Genomic DNA, 21,910 nt, shown 5'->3' with positions numbered 1-21,910 from the left:
CATTTTTAAAGTATAGTTAAAAAAAAGAAGAAGAAGAAGAAAGAAGAAGAAGAAGAAGAAGGAGAAGGAAAAGAAGGAGAAGAAGAAGAAGAAGAAGAAGAAGAAGAAGAAGAAGAAGAAGAAGAAGAAGAAGAAGAAGAAGGAAGAAGGAAGAAGGAAGAAGGAAGAAGGAAAAAGGAAAAAGAAGGAAGAAGATAGGGCAGCTCAGGTGGCTCAGCAGTTTAGTGCTGTCTTAAGCCCAGGATATGATCCTGGAGACCCAGGATCGAGTCCCACGTCAGGCTTCTGCATGGAGCTTGCTTCTCCTTCTGCCTGTGTCTCTGCCTCTCTCTCTGTTTCTCGAATAAATAAATAAAATCTAAAAAAAAAAAAAAAGATAAAACAAAGAGACTTTGTTTTATGCATATAAAATCATACCATGCCATCTATATGGCAGAGTCTCTGTTTTATGCAACAAAAACTGTATGTGGTCTATAAAGCCTAAAATATTTGTGAGAAAGCTTGCTTCTGGGCAGCCCGGGGGGCTCAGCGGTTTGGCGCCGCCTTCAGCCCAGGGCGTGATCCTGGAGGCCCGGAATCAAATCCCATGTCAGGCTCCCTGCATGGAGCCTGCTTCTCCCTCTGCCTGTGTCTCTACCTCTCTCTCTCTCTCTCTCTCTCTCTCTCTCTGTCTCTCATAGATGAATGAATTAATAAATAAGTAAATAAATAAATAAATAATAAAAACCCTTAAAAAAAAAAAAGGAATATTAGAAAGCTTGCTGCCTTCTCCTGGGATAGAGAGAGCACACAGGCCCTTTGCAGAAGTCAGGGAAGGCTTCCCAGAGGAGGTGACATGATCTAAACTTGTTGGCAGAACAGGAGTTTGCAAAGGCCCAGAGTCATGATGGCACAGTGCAGCACAGGCCTTCCAGGAGCTTCTTTCCAGCCAGGCGGCCTGAACATGAAAAGCAAGGATAAAGGCAAACTTAGAGGATTTATTTGTACCTGAAATAAGGGCTGTAGGCATTCAGAAGTTCTGAAATGTCAGGCAGTGGAACTTGGAGTAGATCTTCAGCAGGAGAACCAACAGGAATCTGGCCAGAGACACCAGCCTGCCCCCATCATCAATCAAAGGGAAGGGACAGATGACTCAGCTTCTCGGGGCCCTTATGGCCTAGATGCCACTGACTGTAGCCCTTGAATCATCAGAGAGTCCCTCTGGGGATTGAATGACCAGGAGAGAGGAGAGGGGCACACGCAGACAACCCTGAGAGTGCTCCAGGCCTCCCACACAGACGCCAAGGACATGGGATGCCCCAGCCCTCTCCCCTATGGCTCAGTACTTCCCTCGCTGACCAGACCCTCAGCGCTGCTGGCGTCTCTATCCCTAGGCCCCCAGATTGCATCACCCCCTTCCCTCAGCCTCTTCTCCCATGGGAGAGGAAGCCTGGCTCTCAGAAGACACTGCATTTCTCTCCCATGCCCCTGTGCCATTGGGCGCTGTGTAAGAGACAGGTTACTTCCCAGGCACTATGACTCCTTCCTCCCTAAGCCCCCTCCTTCTAAAAAGCACACACCCTGTTCCCTAGGGTAAGGCCATTCCCTCTGCTGCCTCTCTCACACTGCCACCATCATTCTTCATGCTGTGCATACATACAGGTGACTTCCTTCAACTCCTGCAACTAGCTCCTATAGTCACTCCTGGCATGGGACACTGCTAGTGACCCCAGTCTCCATTTCAGTCATCTTGCCCTCCAGTGGACCCCGGCACTCCTAGCTCGTGCCAGTGTCCATTCCATATCTCCACTCGGCTCATCAGCCCAGGGCACTCCGCCCTCCGCAGCCTGGCCACCTCCCTTCCTTTCTCACCTCTTCCCTTATGGTGCTCAGACTCTGTAGCCCATTGTTGCGGTCCTTTGTTGCAAGTCCTCAACTCCTGCCAGTAACCCCTAGAAAATATATTCAGGGCCACGATTTCTCACCTCTTCCACCAGAGTCCAAGCTACCATCCTCTCCACCCTGGATTTTACCACAGCACCCTCATTGTCCCCTTCCCTTGCAGAGTGTCATCCTGTCAGTGTCTCAGTTTATGTCACTCTTCTGCTCAGAATCCTCCCATGGCTCCTGTCTACCTCAGAGTGAGAGCTGATGCCCATACAGAGCTCTCAAGGCCCCACATGGTCTCCCCACCCCTGACCCCATCCCCCCAGTTCATACTCCAACACTGTCTTCTACAACTCATTTTATTAGGGCCGCACTGGCCTTCTGGCTGTTCCTGAATCACGCAGAGCTGTCCCCACTTCATTGCCTTTGCACTTGTTCCTCTGTGTGCTACACTGTTTCCCAGATGCCTCCATCCTCCCCCATTGCCTGGTTCAGGCCTTACTCAGATGCCACCTTCTTCCTGAGCCCTCTCAGCTGCACTGTTTAAACTTGTAGCTCCCACCCGGAGCCCCACCTTCCTTTCTGCTCCATTTTTTTCTCTTATCACCATTAGCACACTAATTTATCCCCCCTTTGCATTATCTGTATCTCTTCCCTAGGATGTGAACTCCAGGCGGACGAAACCTCTGGGCTTTGTCTACTTCTATAACCCAACTGGTTTAGGTTGAATGTTGTCTTCGTCTTTTCTCATTCTCACCTGTCCACTCAGTCTAGATATATCCAGCTCCTCCCTGCTGCATGCCTGCACCTAAACGTGGCCGTGGCTGCAAGTACACCCCACTCACTCACATACAAATACATGTTGCACAGTCTCACACTCATGCACGCTCACATGGACCAGCCCTACCTCAGCACCGTGACCACAGCCCCAGTGCGTTGTCCCGCAAACCACCATGTTTCCCTGCCTCCACTCTCTCCAAGCCTCCCACATACTGTAGAATCTCCATTTCAGTTTACCTCTCTGGGAAAGAAATAAAAAGAAGCACTTCAAATACTAAAAACATGTATAGAAATCTTTTGGGGAACTTTGCTGCTCCTCCAGGAGCAGGAGGGAGGCAGGGTATCAGGGGAGGTTCTCCTTTTCTTAAGTTTGGGGATGGTCATGCTGCCAGAGCTAATCCAATGGAGGAAGGCAATTCAGTGAGGGAGGGGAGGGGGAGGATCTCAACAGAGTCTAGGTGATGTGCAAGATGGGTCTAATATACACTCAGAGGTTAGGAGCCCAGACACTGTGGACAGCAGCAAAGGGAAAGCCGAGAACTTCTTGACACAGCATTCCCTGATTTCCTCCTGGTCCTGTGCCTGCTCCCTCTTGGGACGCCCTGTGGAAGACCCCTGGCTCAACCCTCGCTCCTCTTCTCCCTACCCTTGACTGTTAATGCCATTGAAACACTGGAGGCCCTAGCTGGGACTGCAGCCTCCACCTCTCCCCTGAGCCCCGAGACCCTACGCACAGTGGCCTACACTGAAACTGTGCTTCACATCTGGAGGCTCTCTGGGCATAGCAGGTCTTCACCTCCCCTTGAACAGATTGCCCACCCCTCCTAGTAAACGGAGCCCCAGCCTTCCCACTCAGTCCAAAATCTTGACTCTTTCCTGTCTCTATTTTCTTTTTTCTTATTTTTTTAAAATTCGCTCACCCTAATCCAATAGCGGCCCCTATTCCAGACGTGTCCAAAATACCCCTGTTCTTCATCGCCAGCACCACCACTGTGCAGGCCTAAGCACTTGCATGGACCGTGGCTGTGGTGGCTCCCATCCTCACCCCTGAGTCTGTCCTCAGCATGGCAGCCACAGTGATGCTGCTCAGATAGAAACAACGTGAACAGCTCCCGTGGGAGACCCTCCCTGGCCTTCCATCCCTCTCAGATGGAAGCCGTACTTCTTTCCTGTTGAGTGCTGCACCTTCTAGCCCCACGATCTCTGCCTCACTCCAGAGCTCATCAAGCATTCCTGCTCTGGCCTTCACACTGGCCAGTGTCCATCTGGAACACTCCTCTTGTGGATTCAGAATGATCAGGGCTCTTTCTCCCTCTGCTTCACCCTATACGAAGCAGCTTAGGCTGCTACCCAGGGTGCTGTACTGTGGCCTGGAAGACTTCAAGAGCAGACATTTGTGTGTGCTTCTGGAGGCTAGTAGCCCCGGATCAAAGCACTGAGATATCCTGTATCTTGTGAGAGCGTGTTTTCTGCTTCATAGATGACCATCTTCTGTCTGGGTCCTTACATGGCAGAAGAGGTAAAGGAGCTCTCAGGGTCTTTTTTTTTTATTTTTATTTTTTAATTTTTATTTATTTATGATAGTCACAGAGAGAGAGAGAGAGAGGCAGAGACACAGGCAGAGGGAGAAGCAGGCTCCATGCACCGGGAGCCTGATGTGGGATTCGATCCTGGGTCTCCAGGATCGCGCCCTGGGCCAAAGGCAGGCGCCAAACCACTGCGCCACCCAGGGATCCCTCTCAGGGTCTTTTTATAAAGGTGCTAACTCCATTCATGAGAGCTCCACCTCCCAATACCATCACAAGGAGGCATTTCAACATATGAATTTTGGTAGGACACAGACAGCACAGCTGTAGCACAGCCCAAAAGCACCTCCTCTGAGAGCCTCCCTGATCACTCACTCGTCTCCTTTCTTTGTCTTTTGGTGTCTATAACCACCTGGCCCTATAGCATGGATCCACATTTTTTGTGAGCTAATGGCTACTTTCCTCCTCTGGAATGGAAGACCCTGAGGACAGGGCTTTGTGCTGTGCACTATGAGATCCTCAGTCTCTAAAACAGGAACACAGTAGCCATTCAGAGACTTTTGTTGGATGGATGATTCTGGAATTAGCTTTGAGATCAGACAGACTTAGATTCCAATCCCACCCTTATCCATTATGTGACCTCAGGCAAGTTACTCGATCTCTCTGAGTGTCAGTTTCTTCAACTGTAAAGTGATAGACGTTATAATATTCACCTCAGTGATTCTTGTGAAAAATTGGAACAATACATGCAATTATAAAATGAGCTCCCCAAATGGGGCAATGGCATCATTATACACATCGGGAAAGGAAGGTTTCAAGTAGGGAAAGACAGCCGCAGGCAATCTGGATCTGTGGGGAAGTGGAGGCCAGTGGGCAGCTCGGGCCTCAGGCTGTGAAAGGGAGAGCAAAGGCCACATAGGCCTATGGGGGCTTGGGTAAGTCTGAGAAGATGACGTTGTCTTCAGAAAAGCTTCAGAGGCAGGCACTACGGGGGCTACAGGGAGGACTGTAGGGTCACTACAGGGAGAGGCTTTATAATGCCAGCCTCTGTTCTTCCCTAAGCTGCAGAGATCAAGCCCTCCCTAGGTCCATGCCTGATTGGCGAGAGTACCACTGGCCCACTTCCCGGGTGAGCACTGCTGTTCTGAGCCTCACACCTCACTGAGAGGCACACTGGCTCCTTAGAGAATTATCTTCCCCAGTGTGGATCTCATTCACCATCCATGTGTTTGACCTTGGGCTGGAATAGTCCCATAGCTGGGAAGCTGACAGCCTGGCAACCAGTGATAGGGACCTTGTCTCAGAGAAGCAGTTGCATCAGCCCAAGGAAGGGCGCTACAGGGCCACAGGTCCTAGAACACCATGTGTGTGTGCATGTGTGTGTGCCTGTGCACTTGTGTGTGTGATATAATATGGGAATTTCCATGAAGACCCAAAGCTGAGGAAACAATAAGCACACTCACGTTCTAAACAGACACTGGACACATCCTAAATGGAGTCCACACTGGGGCAGGCACAGTCACCCATAAGCTATAGTCTCAGAAAGGCTAGATTGCTGCCCAGAGGGCATCCCTGAGGGCAGTTTTGGGAGACTACAATACCACGTTGTCCTTGTCTCCCTAAGTGGCCTTCAGCCTCTACCTCTGGCCAAATGAGAAGGCCTGAGAGAGCCCCCAGAGCAGGCAGGGCCGGTGCCACTGGGTTGCTGGCTCTCCATCCCTCTGTGCAGTAGAAGTAGCAGCAGCAGATCCTAAACCTTCCTTGGTCTGCAGGGTCAGGCTCAGAGGGCCTGGGTATGAACCACTTTCAAGCAGCCCACTCAGAAGAGCATCATCCAGGCTAGATAGGGAGCCACTGAGGGGTCAGTCAGCTCAAGGCCCACTGGGGTGAGGGGCAGGGCAGGGTGGGCACACCTGCCTCAGCTCTTCCCAGAGGCCATCACCCTGGCCGCAGAAAGAGACTGCCCAGTCGAGGACTACCACCCCCACCAAGACCAAACAACCATGTCACCCATTAGGTAAAAAGACAGTTCCCCCTGGTCTCGAATCTCCTTTCCACTGCCACTCTGGAGAGGCCAGAAGCAGAATTGATGGAGAGGGAAGAATTAAGGAGAGCGAGCGACCAGGCCCTCTTTCCCCTGCTGACCCGGCTGAGCACAAGTGGGAGTTTTTTAAAAAACATTTTATCTCATTGTGGTATGAACACTTACCATGAGATCTACCCTCTTAACCAGTGTTCCAGGGTACCATGCAGTTGACTGTGGACACATCTCTAGGGCTTTCCACCTTCATTTTCTGAAACTGCTCATTGATTAGCTAGTCCCCACTTACCCCCAGCCCCTAGCAACCACTATTCCACCCGTGGGTTCTATGAATTCGACTATTTTAGATTCTTCATATAAATGGAATCATGCAGCATTTGTGCTTCTGTGACTAGCCGATTTCACTTAGGAGCTTTAAAATGGATATAAGACCAAAGCTTTCGTTGTGGACTAGACTTTTCCCAGAAGGGACTAAAAAGTTATAGAATTGTCCCACAATGCAGTCCCAGGTCAAGAGGAGATACACAAAGCACATTCTGACAATGCAAAGGGAGGACAGAAGCTGTGTCCCCATTGCAGGGCCCCATCATCTTCCCTGCCTGTCTCTCCTCCACCAAAGGGCCCTCCTCCCATGCCTGCTCAACTCAGGGCCTCCTGGCTGCAGGCATTACCTGTAGGAGACCAGAATTAAAATTATATCGTGAATGAGTAATTGCTTTGAATACCAGTGTGCTTAACTGGGTGAGAGAATGTGGAAGCTTGCTAACAAACATTGCCATACTCTGTATGTGTTTTCCCCACAAAACATGAGGTAGGGGTGGCAGCCCCTTGCCAGCTCGAGGAGCTCTCCTGGACTGATCAGGTAGCAAAACAAGGGCCAGATGGACAGCTGTGTCCTGGGGCCCTGGAGCCACCCAGCTCAGGTGGAAAGAAAAGGAATCCGTGGCTGGGTTGATAACCGTGGGAAGCTGTGGATGCAGTGTAGGCACTGTGGTCAGGGAGGCTGTAGAGTAACGGCAGAACCAGACAACAATGACCAGGATGAACATTCAAGGTCATTTCCAACCCGGAGCTGCTGTGACCCAGCAACTGATAAGTACATGCTTACGACAATGTGTACAATAGATCATAGTAACTCTCCAGCCCCCTTCCCACAGACATTGTGAAAGATGAGACATTCTGTGACCTTGAGGTGCAATCACACTCTCTTAAAGTTACAATGGCTGGATTTCAGGGAATACAAGGATCTTCCCCGATTGAGGTCTGCGGCACCCACACAGCTAGCACTCTTCAAAGCAAACTATAGTCATTGCTTCCAGATCTAAACCCCATCACTTCTTTATAAATACAAGAACAGATACAGACTCTGAAAGTGTGGGGGTGGGGGGGGCAGAAATCATTGATGGAAAAATCACTACACTTGAAAAAAAGAGGCAAGAGATATGGATGAGCATGAAGTGACTGAAGATGGCCACAGAGATAAGGAAGAAAGGAAGAGATGGAGAGAAGAGGAGGCCAAGAGGGGAAACTGAGTCTGTGCATTTCCATTATAAGGTCCCTTCCCCTGAGACTGAAATTAGAGGGACAATTGAGCCTCCTTTCAAAGAATCCTGCCTAGAGGGCTCTCCACCAGTCTAGGAAGTGAGAGGGATCCTTCCAGTGTCTTTAGGAAGATGCTCAAATCCAGGGATCCCTAAGTGGCCAGCTGAGTAGAACACCCACGATGACTTAAGGAGCAAAACCTGTCGTCTAGCAGCTGCAGGATTTCTCATATCCAGGCTCTGACTCATCCCCTGAGATGGCCAGAGCTTGCCTTTGTTTCCACCTGCAGAAAAAGGGTGTCTGTGAGGACTTTGGACTCAAGCCACATCTGGAGCTCCTCCATCCACATCTGCAGCCCAGGGAAAAGGCAAGATGAGCTAGGGGCATTGAATGCACTTGCAGTTTTCCCCTGCGAGGACTTCTTTATCGGAAGGGAGAATGTCTACTGGGTCAGACAAAAGGTAGGTGAACACAAGACTCAGTCATTGAGAAAGTGCATCCATAGTCCCACTGTCCAGTGACGGCCCATGGTGGCTTTTATGGGAAACACTGCAGAAAGGATGCAAACACCCCACAGAGGGTGGGGCAGTGCAAGCAGGGGTGGGGGAGCTAGGAGGGAACTTTGTAGACCTTTTAGTCAGCTTCGAAGATTCTTTGATGATAGCCCTTTCTGGAGATCCACTCCCATTTCTTGACTTTAAGAAAACATGTTTATCATAGATAATTTGGAAAGTGCAGAAAAATAAATGTATGTTTGGAGAAAATAATGCCACCTCTAACCGCTACCCAGCCACCACTCAGAAGCTACTACCTCAACATGCTATTTCCTTTTATTCCTTTCTCATAGGTATTTTTTTGAATACTTAACATAATTTATATTTATAGGGTCCTGTTTTTTCTTCTTAAATCATACTGTAAGCATTTCCTCCTGTCACTAAGGATTTCCATGCATCACTTCAATAGCTGCATAATATTCTATTATATAAGCGTATCAGAATTTACATAACCAACTCCCTAATGTGGAATGTTTAGATTGTTCTCTTTCTTTTATTTCCCATTTTAAACCAAATTGCAGTATACTTTCCTGAGCATGAATTTTTGTTTCCTTTTCAGATTATTTCTCTAGGATCAATTACTAGAAGTGGAATTTTTGATTCTTAGGGTGACACATTTGCCAAATACTGTATGAGAGAATTAAAGGTGGCCATTTTTTAAAAATCTCACTTTGAGGCTATTTTGATATTGTTCACAATGGCGATAATGGTGACAATGATGATAATGAAACAGCCAACCTGTGCTGGCCACTGTGCTACGTGCTCACCACACACTAACTCACAAGGAGCCTATGCAGCTGTGCCATCACGTTTCAAATGTGAGGAAGCTGAGGTTAGAAAGGCCACAGCAGGGGACACCTGGGTGGCTCAGCGGTTGAGCATCTGCCTTCGGCCCAGGGTGTGATCCTGGAGTCCCAAGATCAAGCTCCATGCCCTGCATACAGCCTGCTTCTCGCTCTGCCTGTGTCTCTGCCTCTCTCTCTCTCTCTCTCTCTCTCTCTCATGAATGAATAAATGAATGAATGAATGAATGAATAAATAAATAAATAAATAAATAAATAAATAAATAAATCTAAAAAAAGAGAGAGAGAAAGAGAAAAGAAAGGACACAGCACTCCCCAGGATGGTCCAGGTGTGGTCTAGGCGGGAGCTCAGTCGTACTGTGGGACTGCCTTTTGCTGTGGACCTCACTCCTTCACCTGTTCACCCCTGAGCCTGGTTGACACAGCCAGTGTGCACACCTCATAGGTATGCGGGCACTCAGCCCTGAGCCTGGCAGGTGGAGGCTTCCTGCACCTCACTCTATTCTAGTCTAGATGGAGCTGTGTATCCAGGGCCATCTGTACTCCAGTCACTTCTGCTGGAGCTCAGAGCTAGAAGCCAAGAAAATGTTGATTAGGATACTATTGTCCCCTCCTAGCTCCTCAAAATATCCGTAAGCAACCATTCCCTTTGCCATTTTGGTGCCCCAGACACCTTTCTGTGGAGAACCACTTCCCTGCTGCATCCTCAGAGCCCAGGGATACTGAAATAAATCAGCAAAGGTTGTTTGCCCTTCCAGAGGTCTCACTGCAAACACGCAGCATGCAGATGGACATCCAGGGGGCAGCTGAGACTTTCAGAGTTTCCAAAGAACAAGGCAAAGGAGACTACAGTCTCAATGATCAGACATTGATCAGAGACCAAGTGTACCTGCGAGATGCTGGCACAGGGCCCTCGGTCCTCTCACTCAGCTCCAGTCATGGGGGCAGGCAAGGGAGCCAACACAGGTGACAGATTCTCACAGTTACCACCATGCCAAGTCTGAAACTACGTCAGCTGGCTCCTTAAAGGAAGGACCCTAAGCTCAGGTTGTGATGAGGACCCCTGGGACTGGGACTTCTTATTTTCATTGCTAAGAGAGTACCATCCCCCACGACTTCCATTTACCAACGCTTTATATCACCTCCTTGCAGACAGGAGGTGTGTGATAGCATTTTAACTGAGCACGTGGTCTGTAAGCCACTCTGTCATGAGCTCAGTGGTTTTCAAAGACAGGCCCCTGGAGCAGCACATCAGCAGCCCCTGGGAGCATATTCTCCGGCCCTTTCTAAGCATGCTGCGTCCGAATCTGAGGTGGGTGCAGACATCTGTGGTATCACAAATCCACCAGGAAATCCTGATGCACACTCCGATTGCGAACCCAGGCCTATCAGCCCCCACTAACCCTATCAGAAAGAGGTTTTACTCTCTACTTTACAGAAATGGAAAGGAGGCTCCTAGAGGTGAGCTAACTTGCCTGAGAAGTTGTGCGCTCCGGCATAGGTGTAGGCCTACCTCACCTCACGGGGCTTTGCACCTGCCATAATGATGACGTGCTACCACGACAGGGCACACGGAGGTCCTCTGGCCCCACCCAGAAATTGTGACTTCTCCACTATGAACTTGCCCCCCATGCCCTCTCACCACTGCACCCGGGTCCCCCTGCCTGCGTTGCCTACCCTGCCGTCTCCATAGGTCAGGCCCCCCCCGTGGGGGGCCTCCTCTTCCTCCAGAAAGCCCTTCCTGAGAACATCAGGCAGCGACCCTCCCTAAACCTACCCACGGGCATTTGTCTCTGTCTGTCACACAGTAGGCTCCGTAAAGGTAAGGCCCTTGCTTCGCTAGGGATGACATCGTGCAAAATAGTAGGTGCTAAAGAAATGTTGCTGAGGAAAGGAAGAAGAAACAAAATCATGAGCGTCTGCACTATCATGTCAAAGACACTGGGAGTCCTGGGGCTGAGTCTGATGGGTGAGTCCCCTCTGCAACACCCCCAGGCATATCTTTATTGCTCATTTCCTTTTCACATAAATATGTTGAATCTCCTCAATCAAGTCATAAGCTCCCTGGGGGTACACCCCATCCTCTCCACATCCCTGGGGCTGGGCCAATGCTACCTGCTTAGCCAACATTTCTGGCTTGCAAGAGAGATGGACAGACAGCAAATAATAAGCCCTTCGTTTATTACTTTGTAGCACCACTATCCCGAGATCAGCTCTTCCCCAGTTGTAGCTTAACTGTTCTATCCTTTCAGGGTATGATAACAAACCATCAAAGAATAGGAAATGTGGTCGACATTTCTCCTACCAAAAAATAAAAGTCAGATAATAAACTCCAGTTGTCAACTGCTTTCTGCTTAACTGGCATAAGAAATTGCCAGATTCCTTATGCCGATAGGCAAGAATCTAGCACAGGAAGAAGAAACTCCAGGGGGAGTGAAGAACTTTCTAGGGCCACAAAGTTTCCTGTCCCTTCCCCAATAGCTGCCCTCCTCCTGAACCCAAATCATATTCGTGCAAAGTCATTGCTGTGGGAGAGTTGACTTTTCTAAAGAATTTTATTTTATTTTATTTATGATAGTCACAGAGAGAGAGAGAGAGAGGCAGAGACACAGGCAGAGGGAGGAGAAGCAGGCTCCATGCACCGGGAGCCCGACGTGGGACTCGATCCCGGGTCTCCAGGATCGCGCCCTGGGCCAAAGGCAGGCGCCAAACCGCTGCGCCACCCAGGGATCCCAAGAGAGTTGACTTTTCTAACCAGATCTGTAGTCCCCTTGAAATAGCTCTGGGGTAAGTGGCTCAGAGCTCTGCAGATTGCCGGGCGGTGGTGTGGTTGCCTCTGCGTTGCTGTCATAGACAGGGCTGCCATGGCAGGAATTCCCCCAAGGACTCCATGACAAACCTGTGTTCCCCTTCATGGTTTTAAAACTGAAATAATCTTCCTCTTCCCAGAACACTTAGGTCTCCTTTCCCAAAGCCATTCTCCCTCTTGACTAAAAGGAGCTCAATCCCCAGAGGCCTCAGCCCTGGCCCAAATTCTTGCCCTTTGCTGGGCCAGGCGGACATGGGAAGCAGGGAGCAGGCACTTCGGACATAACCCGTGAGGCACAGGGAAAATCTGCTAGAGATGGGCAGGGAGGTGTGAGGACAAAACCTCGCAGGAAGGAAGAGAACTCCTGGCGCAGCTTCATCAGGCAGACAACACAGACGAAGGGAGGTCCTCAGTGGCAACAAAGGGTTGGCCTCTGTCCCTGGAGCCGGCGCCTAACCACTGCTCTCTGTCAACATCGGAAAATACCCTCCTCACCTCCCAACCCCCAGGGCCCAGCTGCTGCTAAGTCCTGCATCCTGTTGGCTATGCCCAAGCTGCTAGTAAATACACAGAGAACCTATGCAGTGCTCCTCCTCCTCCAGAGGATGAACCCCCAGGATACACGGCCTCATCTCCACCATCAGGGGTCATTCTTCCCACTTGCCATCGCGCCCCTGCCCCTGTTAGAGGGCAGCTCCCCTAAAGAGAGTTTCGGGTAGTAACAGCCCTCCCCTTTCCTCTCCTTCTGGAAACTCATCAGTTCAGCTCACAGGAAGCATCTGTTATCCCTGCCCTTGGCACATGGCCCAGGCCCTGGCCTTGTGGCGATGCCTGTGGCTAGCCACACTGGGGATTTGGAAGCCCAGAGCTGTCACACAGCATGGCCACCTTGTCGCCATGACCCATACCAGCTTTTGTTTGGAGTGAGGCCATGCTTGCTTCACCATCTGCCTGCTCATAGTTGCGCTCCCTTGAACCCAACACCGCAGGACCAGGCATTCGCTCTTACAGCGCTGTGGTTTGAGCCAGGCCCTCCAAACAGCTTGGTGAATGCTACTGGTGTGTGCACAAATGAAATCTAAGCCCCACCAAACAGTATTTACTCTGGCTGCCTATGAGGGGCCTGATGATTTCTGAATACCTCTCTCTGTGTCTCTCTCTCCCCTCCCCTCTTGTCTTCTTCTTTTGCTTCTCTCCCTCTCCCCTTCCTCTCTCTCTAGTTGGGTCCCACCAGTGGTTGGGATTTACCATTTGACAAACACTGCCCTAAATAAGTTGTATGTCATAATCACATCTCCCAGTGAAACCATAAGCCCCCTGAGGTTAGAGACTCATCCTCTATTTCCTGAAAGCTCCTCTGTCCCTGTGGTAATGCTGGGAACACAGAGACACTCAGCATCCAGATGCTGATTTACTGTCAGCCAAGACTGTGGTGGGAATCCATGACCAGCATCCACCCTCTGCAAGGACTCCCAACATCTGTTAGTGGGTCGCTTAGGTCACTGACTTTGAGTTATGTGCAAACCAGAGTAACAATAAGAGTGAAATCAAGCTAGTGGTGACAGGATGTGAGGATGGTCTGGCTATGATATCTGTCACCCCACTGATCACCAGGGTTGATTCAGCAGATCTGGCTATCTAGGGGGTATTTCCTTCCTTCCTCACCACTCCATGTGTGTCCCTCCCAAAGCCGCTCCCTCAGTCAAAGAGGACGACCTTCCCTGATAGAGAAGGATGGTTCTTTGGACAAGGATATTTGAGTAGCGGAGCTCAAATCTCCAAATAAGTTCTTAAGTCCATCTGTAGGAGAATGTAGAGTGGTCAAGCTTCCAAGACTCCAGACACATCCAAATGAGGCTCTGTATGTGGCAGTCTGCCTTTCTTTAAAAAAAAAAAGAAAAAAGAAAAAAGAAAAGAAAAAGTGGTGACAACTCAGTAAACACCTATTCTGAGCTATGTGCCATGAGGTATTGTCTACATAATATATATAAAATATTTATCATGTGTGGGCATGTCACTTCCAATCCCTACCACAGGGGGGGTTTGTTAATCTTGTTTTACATACACAGAAACTAAAGTCAGTCAATATTAAATATTTTGCTGATACACCACCGTGAAATTTCGTGCCAAGACTTGAACCTAAAGCTGCCTTCACAACAATGTGGACAATGCAAGGTACAGTTTGATTCTCAGTTCTCCCAAAGGGACCAGGCTTTCAAATAACATCCAACAACTGTTCTTGGGTGCCAGGCACCTAGCCCGATTCTGGGCATAGAGCTATGAGTGGGGCTAACATGTTCCGGGATTTGTAGAGCTTTCTCTCTGGTGGGGGCATTGCAATCTTGAGGGGAGCCAAGAAGGGAAACCACAGAATACCTCGGATCTCTATGAAAGAGTTGAGGCCTCCCATGCCTGTCCATGAAGGCTACACAGTGGCTTATTTCTGACCTCAGACCTACACCCAGCTGTAAATAACACCTTGTTCTGCCATAAATGCCCCCCCAGGATTGTCCTTCAATCCCTCTACCCCAATTCCTGAGCTCAGAGTGATGCTGATTCCAATCACATACCCACCCTCAACCCCACTAGGGGTGGGCTTTCATTCCAGGGTCCCAATCTGCTTGCACACTAACCCATCAACTTCCTGGGCAGATGGAGCTCACTCCAGCCAGCCTTTCCAAATATCTCCTATCATTACTGCTGGCTAAAGGGAAGCAGGGCAAGGGAGGACAGCTGAAGGCAGCGCTCACCCCACCATCTCCAGAGGTGAGAGCTGAAAGCACAGGCTTCGAGCAATTGTTTATAAAAGAAAAGGAAACAGCAGTCCTTTCTACCCCTGCCTGGGTTGGACAAACTGGCATAAGAAATGCTGGCCTTTACCTGGGCCATTCCGAGTGGCAATTCTGGATGAATTCACATGAACCTCTGTGACCATCCATGCAGACTTCAGGAAGGGGCCACTCTTTTTTCTTACTGAATCGTGTGATCACTTAATGATTGAGGAAGGTCTACAATGCCAGCGTCTGAATACACTCACCCACGTATACAAGCCTACGTGCCTACATGCATTTCTTTATGAAGTATTATTCAGCGAGTATTTATTGAGCACCTACTGTGTACTAGGTGGCTAAATTCCAGGTTGCTCTCATTCACCCTGGATCTCAAAGCAGATGCCACGTGAACTTCCTGCCCTTCGGGCCTCAGGTGGAGGCTATGCAGCACTTAGAAGCTGATCTGACTGCTCCTCCTGCCTCCCCTTCTCTCCCGGTGCTGACTCCTGCTGTGTGCCTGCTTTGTCTCTTTACTGGCCTGAGGACCTCTTTTAACCTCTTCCTCACCTCCAGGCTCTAGGCTGGTTCTTCTCCTCCTCTGCCTCCAACCTTTCCTTGGCTCCCTGCACTGTCCCTCCTGGCACCACAGCTGGTTTCTTATCAGAAAAAGGCATCTGAACGCTGCGCTGGGGAGAATGACCTCATCCCACTATGATTAAAGTGATTATCTGAGCAGAAAGGACTGTTAGGAAGAAGTCTTCTCTGTTTGAATATGCATAGCCATGGCAGCGGGAACATGGGATTTCCATGTTAACACTGATATTTCTGTGGTCTAATAAATCCTTCCTCTCACTTATCTCCCAGAGGAGAGAGAAGACACTGTGCTGGAAGTGATGTGCAGGTGCCTGCTCTCCTTGAGATGCTAGCCCTGTGGCCAGACCGTAGCACCTTGGAAAAACACTCAGTAATTTGGTAGTGCCCCGGGGCGGCCCTTCCCACAGGAGAGCCCCTCAGAGATCACAGAGGGGCCTGGGGGGGGGGGGGAGCCTCCAGACAGGAGCCGTCCTGGGAAGGGCACCTTCAAGAGAGAAAAGAGAAAGTACTCCACAGAAGTGGGTGTGAGCAAACTCAGGGCCCACCAAGGGGCAAGCTGTGTGACCCTGGGCAGGTCACTCTCTGATGCTCAGTGTCACACCTATGAAATGGACTGGCCTCACGCGCCTCATCAAACTGTGGCAAAGACCCCCTGATATGACGGGAGAAAGGAACTAAACCAGTAGGTGGCTTGTACAGACCCTCCTCGTGTGGGGACACCTCACAAATAGTCTGTTTTTCCCATTCTCGTGAGAAATGCTGAGGTCCAAAGGCAGGTGGTGCTGGCAACAGGTGCATCCCTGCCCACCTTCATGCTCACCATCAAGCATGTCTCCCCAGTGTCTGCCCAGTGCTGGAGCCTGTCCCTCACCCCACTTGCACTGTTTCAGAGATGCCAGCCCGGAGTCTGCCTCCACTGTGGTTCACCTGTTCTCTCCAGACTGGCCAGTGGCCAGGCGGAGCCAGAAGCCTGTCCATGCTCACACCACCTCCTGTCACTCAGCGTGTTTGCAGAGCCGTGCACCTGTGAGCAGGGGGTGCAGGCACAGCTGGGGTGCTGCTAAGTACAGGAAACTTTTCTCCCCACTTAGGCTCTTCTCTTCTGTTCACAGAACTCGACACTGGCACATTTTTCATGTCACTGGGGGCAAACATTGCCATCATTGCAGGTAAGCTATCCTGGGCCTCCAAGCCAGGAGGGTCAGATGGAATGCCCAGGGTAGAACCCGCCTACAAAGCAAATGCCTGAATGAGAATGAGGCTGCATGGGGGCCTATACGCAAGCCCCTCTAAAACTCATAAGTCTTCCCTTCCCCCATTACTCCCAGGCTCCGAGTGACCCACCCCCTATTGCCCAGACTTCAAACCTCTTCTAACTGCTCATGAGTCCAAACAGAAATGAAAGGCTGACGTCTGCCCATATCCCATGCATTTGCACAGCATCCTCCAGAATCCTCTCCCTCTTCAACTCTTTTTTGGTTGATCCCTGCTTCCCTGCCAGATTCATGCAGCCCTCACCTTCAGAAAGTGTGCTGGAACTAAGGATGATGAGCAGTGACTCACACTCCACCCAACTTGTCCTAAGTGCTTCCCATGGCCCTGTCTTGTTTCCCCAATAGTGCACAGAGGGCAGTCACCAGGGTCTAGCCTTCTGGGCACTTTCAGGGCTTTAGCACCAAATCTTGTGTCCCAGGAAACTTCTCAGTTGGGATTACTCTGGTTTTAAAACTGAAAGTCCCAAGGGCCCATGAACCCCTTAGTTTTAGGTAAATGCATGCAGCTCATTCTGCAAGTTTTGCATAGAGATCTGTCTTCCTCAGTAGACCAAGTGCCCCTGAGCAAAGTTCCCTTCTGGGATCCTATTCCAGCCTCAGCCTGCACCAGGCTGAGTGGAGGTAGGAGGAGCAGAAGGAGAGAGGGGGGCAACTCAGATGGGCACAAATAAGGGTGAGCACACTCTGGGCAGGAGGAAGAAGGGCAAGAACGAACCAGTCTGTCTGGGGTTGGTGTTTATTATAGCAGAGTATCTGTCCTGCCCCAAGCCCTGTGCATCCTGACCCCCTGTCCCTAGTTCCAGATACCTTCTCCAGACTGAGCCATGCATTGCTTCCCTCCTGCAGGTGTGATCGCCGCTATAGCCCTTGTCCTGATCTGCCTCCTGATCTTCATGCTACGCTACATGTACCAGCACAAGGGCACATACTACACGAACGAGGCCAAGGGCACAGAATTTGCCGAAAGTGCAGACACAGCCCTGCAGGACGATCCTTCCCTCCAGGACACAGGTGACAACAGCAAAAAGGAGTACTTTATCTGAAGGGCACCAGGCCTCACCTCCCCCGATGCCTCCTTCAACTCCGTGAGAGAAGATGCACCCACAACCCCACCCTGCTCTGTACTACCAGGAGGACAATAAGAGCACCCACCTCATCCCCAAGATATGCACCTGGCCGGGAACACTAGGTGTCATCCTGGGTAGAGAGAGGAAAGAAGGAGTAACTGAGCGACAAGAGGACTGTCCCAGGCACCCAGAGCTGCAGTGGCTACCCAGGAGGCCTGCCTTTGTTCTGCCAGAGGGAGAAAGTCTTGGTCCTCCTGGGCAGTACAATTTGTCATCAGCATGATGTGAAAGTCCTTAGTAGGTGGGTGGGTCTGAGGGCTGGGGCAGCAAGGAAGTGAGTCATCTGTAGGCTGACTGGGGATAATGGCATCAAATGTCAGTCCTTGACATTTGGGGGGAACAGCAGGTGCCAAAGCTAAAAGGCACCTTAGTTTCCCATTGATCCAGCTCTAAATGATTAGAAATAAATTTGAAATGTAACCAAGCATTCAAACAGCGTCACTGTAATTGTCTAGAGAAAGAGAACTACCACTCAGGCCTTGCTTTTCACCAGTGTGACTTTGTGTTCTCTGCTACAGTCTGCATGCGTGGGACTGGGATCATCCACTTCCATCCCCATTGGCTTGTCTCAGCATAGACTGCACAGAGGGGTCCTGAGCCCCCGGGGGAAGGAGGGCCTAGGGACCAGATTTCTTTTTCCCCTATGTAGGCACAAACTTCATGAAACAAATATAAGAGTGGAATGTTCTTCTAAAAATAGGCTGTCCTAGCTGCCAGGGCACTGGCTGAAGCACTGATTATCTAAGCATGGGATTAGAAAAACTACACATGTTAAATAACTACGAGTGAACCCCTCCTTCCTGTAATAACAATGGCTACAGCACAGACTGCAGAGTGCCACTGCTCTGGGTTTGGGCCTTGGATTACCGTTTCCTGGTCCTGGGACCTTGGGCAACTCACTTGACCTTTCTGGCATCAGTCTTCTCATCCCTAGAGTGGACACGACTCCATGGTAGTGTTGAGGAGGAAAATTTTTCCTCTACTCTCCAAGGTCCTTCTGGTTGGTCTAAGAATCAAGCTGACATGAAACAGATGGGCAGGAAAAATCAAATTTAATATCCTAAGTACTAAACTTGGAATTCCAAAAGCAGTCAGGCAAAATGAGGTATATATGCCATCCTGACTAAGTAGAAAAGGGTAGGGGTCTGGGACTTCGAAGGCAAGGAAAGCTCATTCCCAGGAAGGTGAAAAAGAGTAAATGCTTAGTAAACAAATGTTTGTTGGGCCCCTTAGGAACAATGGGACATGGAAAGGAATCTTAACACAGACTTTCCTGAACGCCTCCCTGTCTGCCTCCTCTGGTTATATTATAATGTAGTTATCTATGGTGATAGTTCCTTTTCTGAAGCAGGTCCTTTGTGTAAATTCTTTTAGGCAGTTAAGGGGAAGGTCAGAGTTTCTTCCTAAGTCTTTGGGGCCTTGATTGTTTCCAGCTCAAAATAATCCACATGCCAAAGTGGGCCCATCCTGAGGGACTCATTCTGAATCCCTACAGTACAAAGTCTCAGGGTTGATGGCAGGAACAAATGTGGCAGGTGCTCAGTGCTGTCTTCTAGTGTCAATAATTGGCTCTAGAAATGCAGTACATATGGATTAGTTAATGAAAGTTGCTCATTGCACCATTTCTCAGCACTTTCTGAGGAGGAGTGATTGCCATTTAAAATGAATAATAGGGAGAGAAGATGAACTTACTGAATAACTTCCTTTGCAAGAGTCTTTCTAAGACTCCCAGCAGCTCAGCAATCACTCAGAGACCAGCAGGCCCAGGTTTAAGACTGCAGCCCAGGCAGCCAGGGACTCCCTATGACTCAGGCGTCTTGAGGCTGCACCATCTACACCTGGGAGTCATAAAGGTGTCCCATCATTCTCCCTAGGGGAATAATGGGATCCAAGCTCTGCCAGGAATGGCCACTACGCAAAAGAGCTGGAAGTTATAGGGTTGTCATGGGTGTGGGGAGAGAAATAGAAGAAAAGAAGCTGGTGATAGTCAAAAGGTGAGACTTTTCCCTGAGTAACCCGAGTTCTCTGGCCTACTACCTTTTCATCTATCAAATCAAGGGTTTGGCTACATCCGTATGTCCCAAACTGTGACCTATAAAATACCAGCCTGACAAAATAGTGATAAACAGCCCAATCAAAAAGGGTGTTCCATGTGCAAATAAATGTGTAAAATGATGTGTTAAGCAAAGTTAAAGCCGTGCGAGGCTTCCAGGCATCTTTAGGGTTCCAATGTGTACAATAACTCTTGGAGAGTGGGGGGTAAGGGGATGAATGCTGCATCTCTCAAATACATTTTTCCAGAGACTCTATTTCTTCCCAGAATACTTTTTACAAACCTGAATGCCAAGAGTCCCCAGAACATGTTTGGGAAACACTGAACTAACCAGTTAGCCAACATCCCTACCTGTTACAACATCACTTCAGGGTTTTGAGAATCTGGGGGCATATGGCCTCGTCTTCAAGGATTGTGAGCACAGATCACTGTCCAGTGGGCACAGAGGAGGCACCCAGAACCCCCACACAGACATGCCTTGCTATAAAAAAAAAGTCTCCAGGGAAAGGATAAGCCCAGGATATCCCCCCACCCATGCCTCCACAGGTGTCTGTGCTAGAAAAAGATGCTGGTGGCTCCTCCACACTCCCTCTGCCCCAGCCCCAGAGCAACCTGTACTGACTGATCTCTGAGAACTGGCCCCTTCCTCCCCTGGCCTTTGCCCTCTGTGCCCATCCAATGTCCTAGCAAAGTGTAATAAAGCACAGTCTACTCCCAGCCCTCAGGCCCAGCCAGAATCAGACACGGGGGACATGGATGCTGCCAGGTTGGGTCATCCAAAGTGGCCTATCCAGATGCCCCCAGGAGGGAGTTGTCACAGGCTAACTGTAGAAGCAAGAGAGCCACAACAGTGAGCACATATCCCCACAGGCACCTAGTACATGCTGGTGTGCAAATAAATAGTGCTCTGTCTGCTACCTTACCACACTTAGCACACTTCATCTTTGATCCCTCCCCCAATGATACATAGAGTCACTATGTAGCATGTGTGCCATGAATGTGGATGGGAGCAAATGTGCACAAATATGTACACACTAGTTCTCCAAAAGCTTTTAAGAAGGAAAAAAAAGAAGTGGCGAGGAAAAGCAGAAAGGGGAGAGAAATAGGAGAGGTGAAGAGGATGGCTGGAAGAAAAGGGAAGGGGAGCTAGCGCACTCTGTATGCAATGCCAGCTGCTGTGCACGTGTTCCTCTTATCCTCACCAGAATCCTCACAGGCCAGTGGCCTCATCTACCCTTCAGCCCTGTGGAAACTGAGGCTCAGAAAGTTTGGAAGAATTGCTGGAGGTCACATAGCTTTTAAAGGATATGGAGGCATTTGAACCCAGGCCTGTCTGACCAGTGGTCTGGAAAGAGGAGGCGTCTTCTTTCTGCAGGCTGAGGTGAATCAGTGAAAGCTCTTCATGGGAGCAGAACAGGTGGCATCAAGACCTAGGGACCCCAAAATGACCCAGTGCTGGGGTCAGAGGACCCCAGGCCCCATCTCCGCCAGCAATGCCCTGGGCTGTTACACCAACATTTCCATCCCTGACGAGGGCTAGCCTGGGATAGAGGCAGCTCGGCATGGGAGTCAATGACCAAATGGAGTCCTGAACTGTCGGCCCTCTGCAGGATGATCAACAAGATACAGACAGCAAGTGCTTTCAGGCTGATTACACCTGATTCACATGCAAGCACCCAAGAATCTTGCCACCCAGGTCTTATGGAAGAGGACAATGATGAGGCAGCTTACATCATGTCAAAACATCCATATAACATCTGTACTAATCCTGCTTGGATGATTTGTGGTTTTAAAAGGTGTTTAACCCCAAAAGAAGAGTATTTAATGATGAAATTTCAAGCCCAGAGATAGACAGTATGCATGTGTGTGTCTGTGTGTCTAAGTGTGGTGTCTGAGGATATAGCTACAATCCGCAAACGTGGGTGGGGTAGCTGCATATAGCAGGCCTTGCCTCAAGGGCTCATGGCTTGGTGGAGAAGATGAACATGTCAGTGTTACAGCCCTAAAGTGTTACAGATGCTGTGAGAGAAGGGATACAGATAAACGTGAAGACCAATGAAAGAAGACACCGGTTCCACCTAAGGACAAGGTGGATTAGGAAGCCTTCAGGCAAGAAGGAAAGCTTGGTTTGGCCACACAGTAGACGAGGACTGGACCACAGAGGGCTTTG

General features: G+C 49.7%; 1 protein-coding gene across 3 annotated transcripts in view; it reads left to right on the top strand.

The window, feature by feature from the left end:
• Positions 1-18,111, top strand: part of GYPC (glycophorin C (Gerbich blood group)) — a 42,562-nt gene extending 24,451 nt beyond the window's left edge. For 2 of the 3 annotated variants that reach the window (XM_041739653.1, XM_041739654.1), the window contains 2 exons: positions 16,399-16,455; positions 17,407-18,111. In XM_041739653.1, the coding sequence (XP_041595587.1) occupies positions 16,399-16,455; positions 17,407-17,603 (254 nt within the window). In that variant the 3' untranslated portion in view covers positions 17,604-18,111. Of the gene's footprint in view, positions 1-8,044; positions 8,217-13,990; positions 14,073-16,398; positions 16,456-17,406 lie in introns of those variants that run through there. The other variant, XM_041739652.1, reaches the window with a different exon arrangement.
• The last annotated feature ends 3,799 nt before the right edge of the window (positions 18,112-21,910 follow it).

The sequence above is a fragment of the Vulpes lagopus genome, chromosome 24, assembly GCF_018345385.1.
Source record: "Vulpes lagopus strain Blue_001 chromosome 24, ASM1834538v1, whole genome shotgun sequence".
Taxonomy (NCBI): Eukaryota; Metazoa; Chordata; class Mammalia; order Carnivora; family Canidae; genus Vulpes; species Vulpes lagopus.
This window is presented reverse-complemented; position numbering and strand designations above follow the sequence as displayed.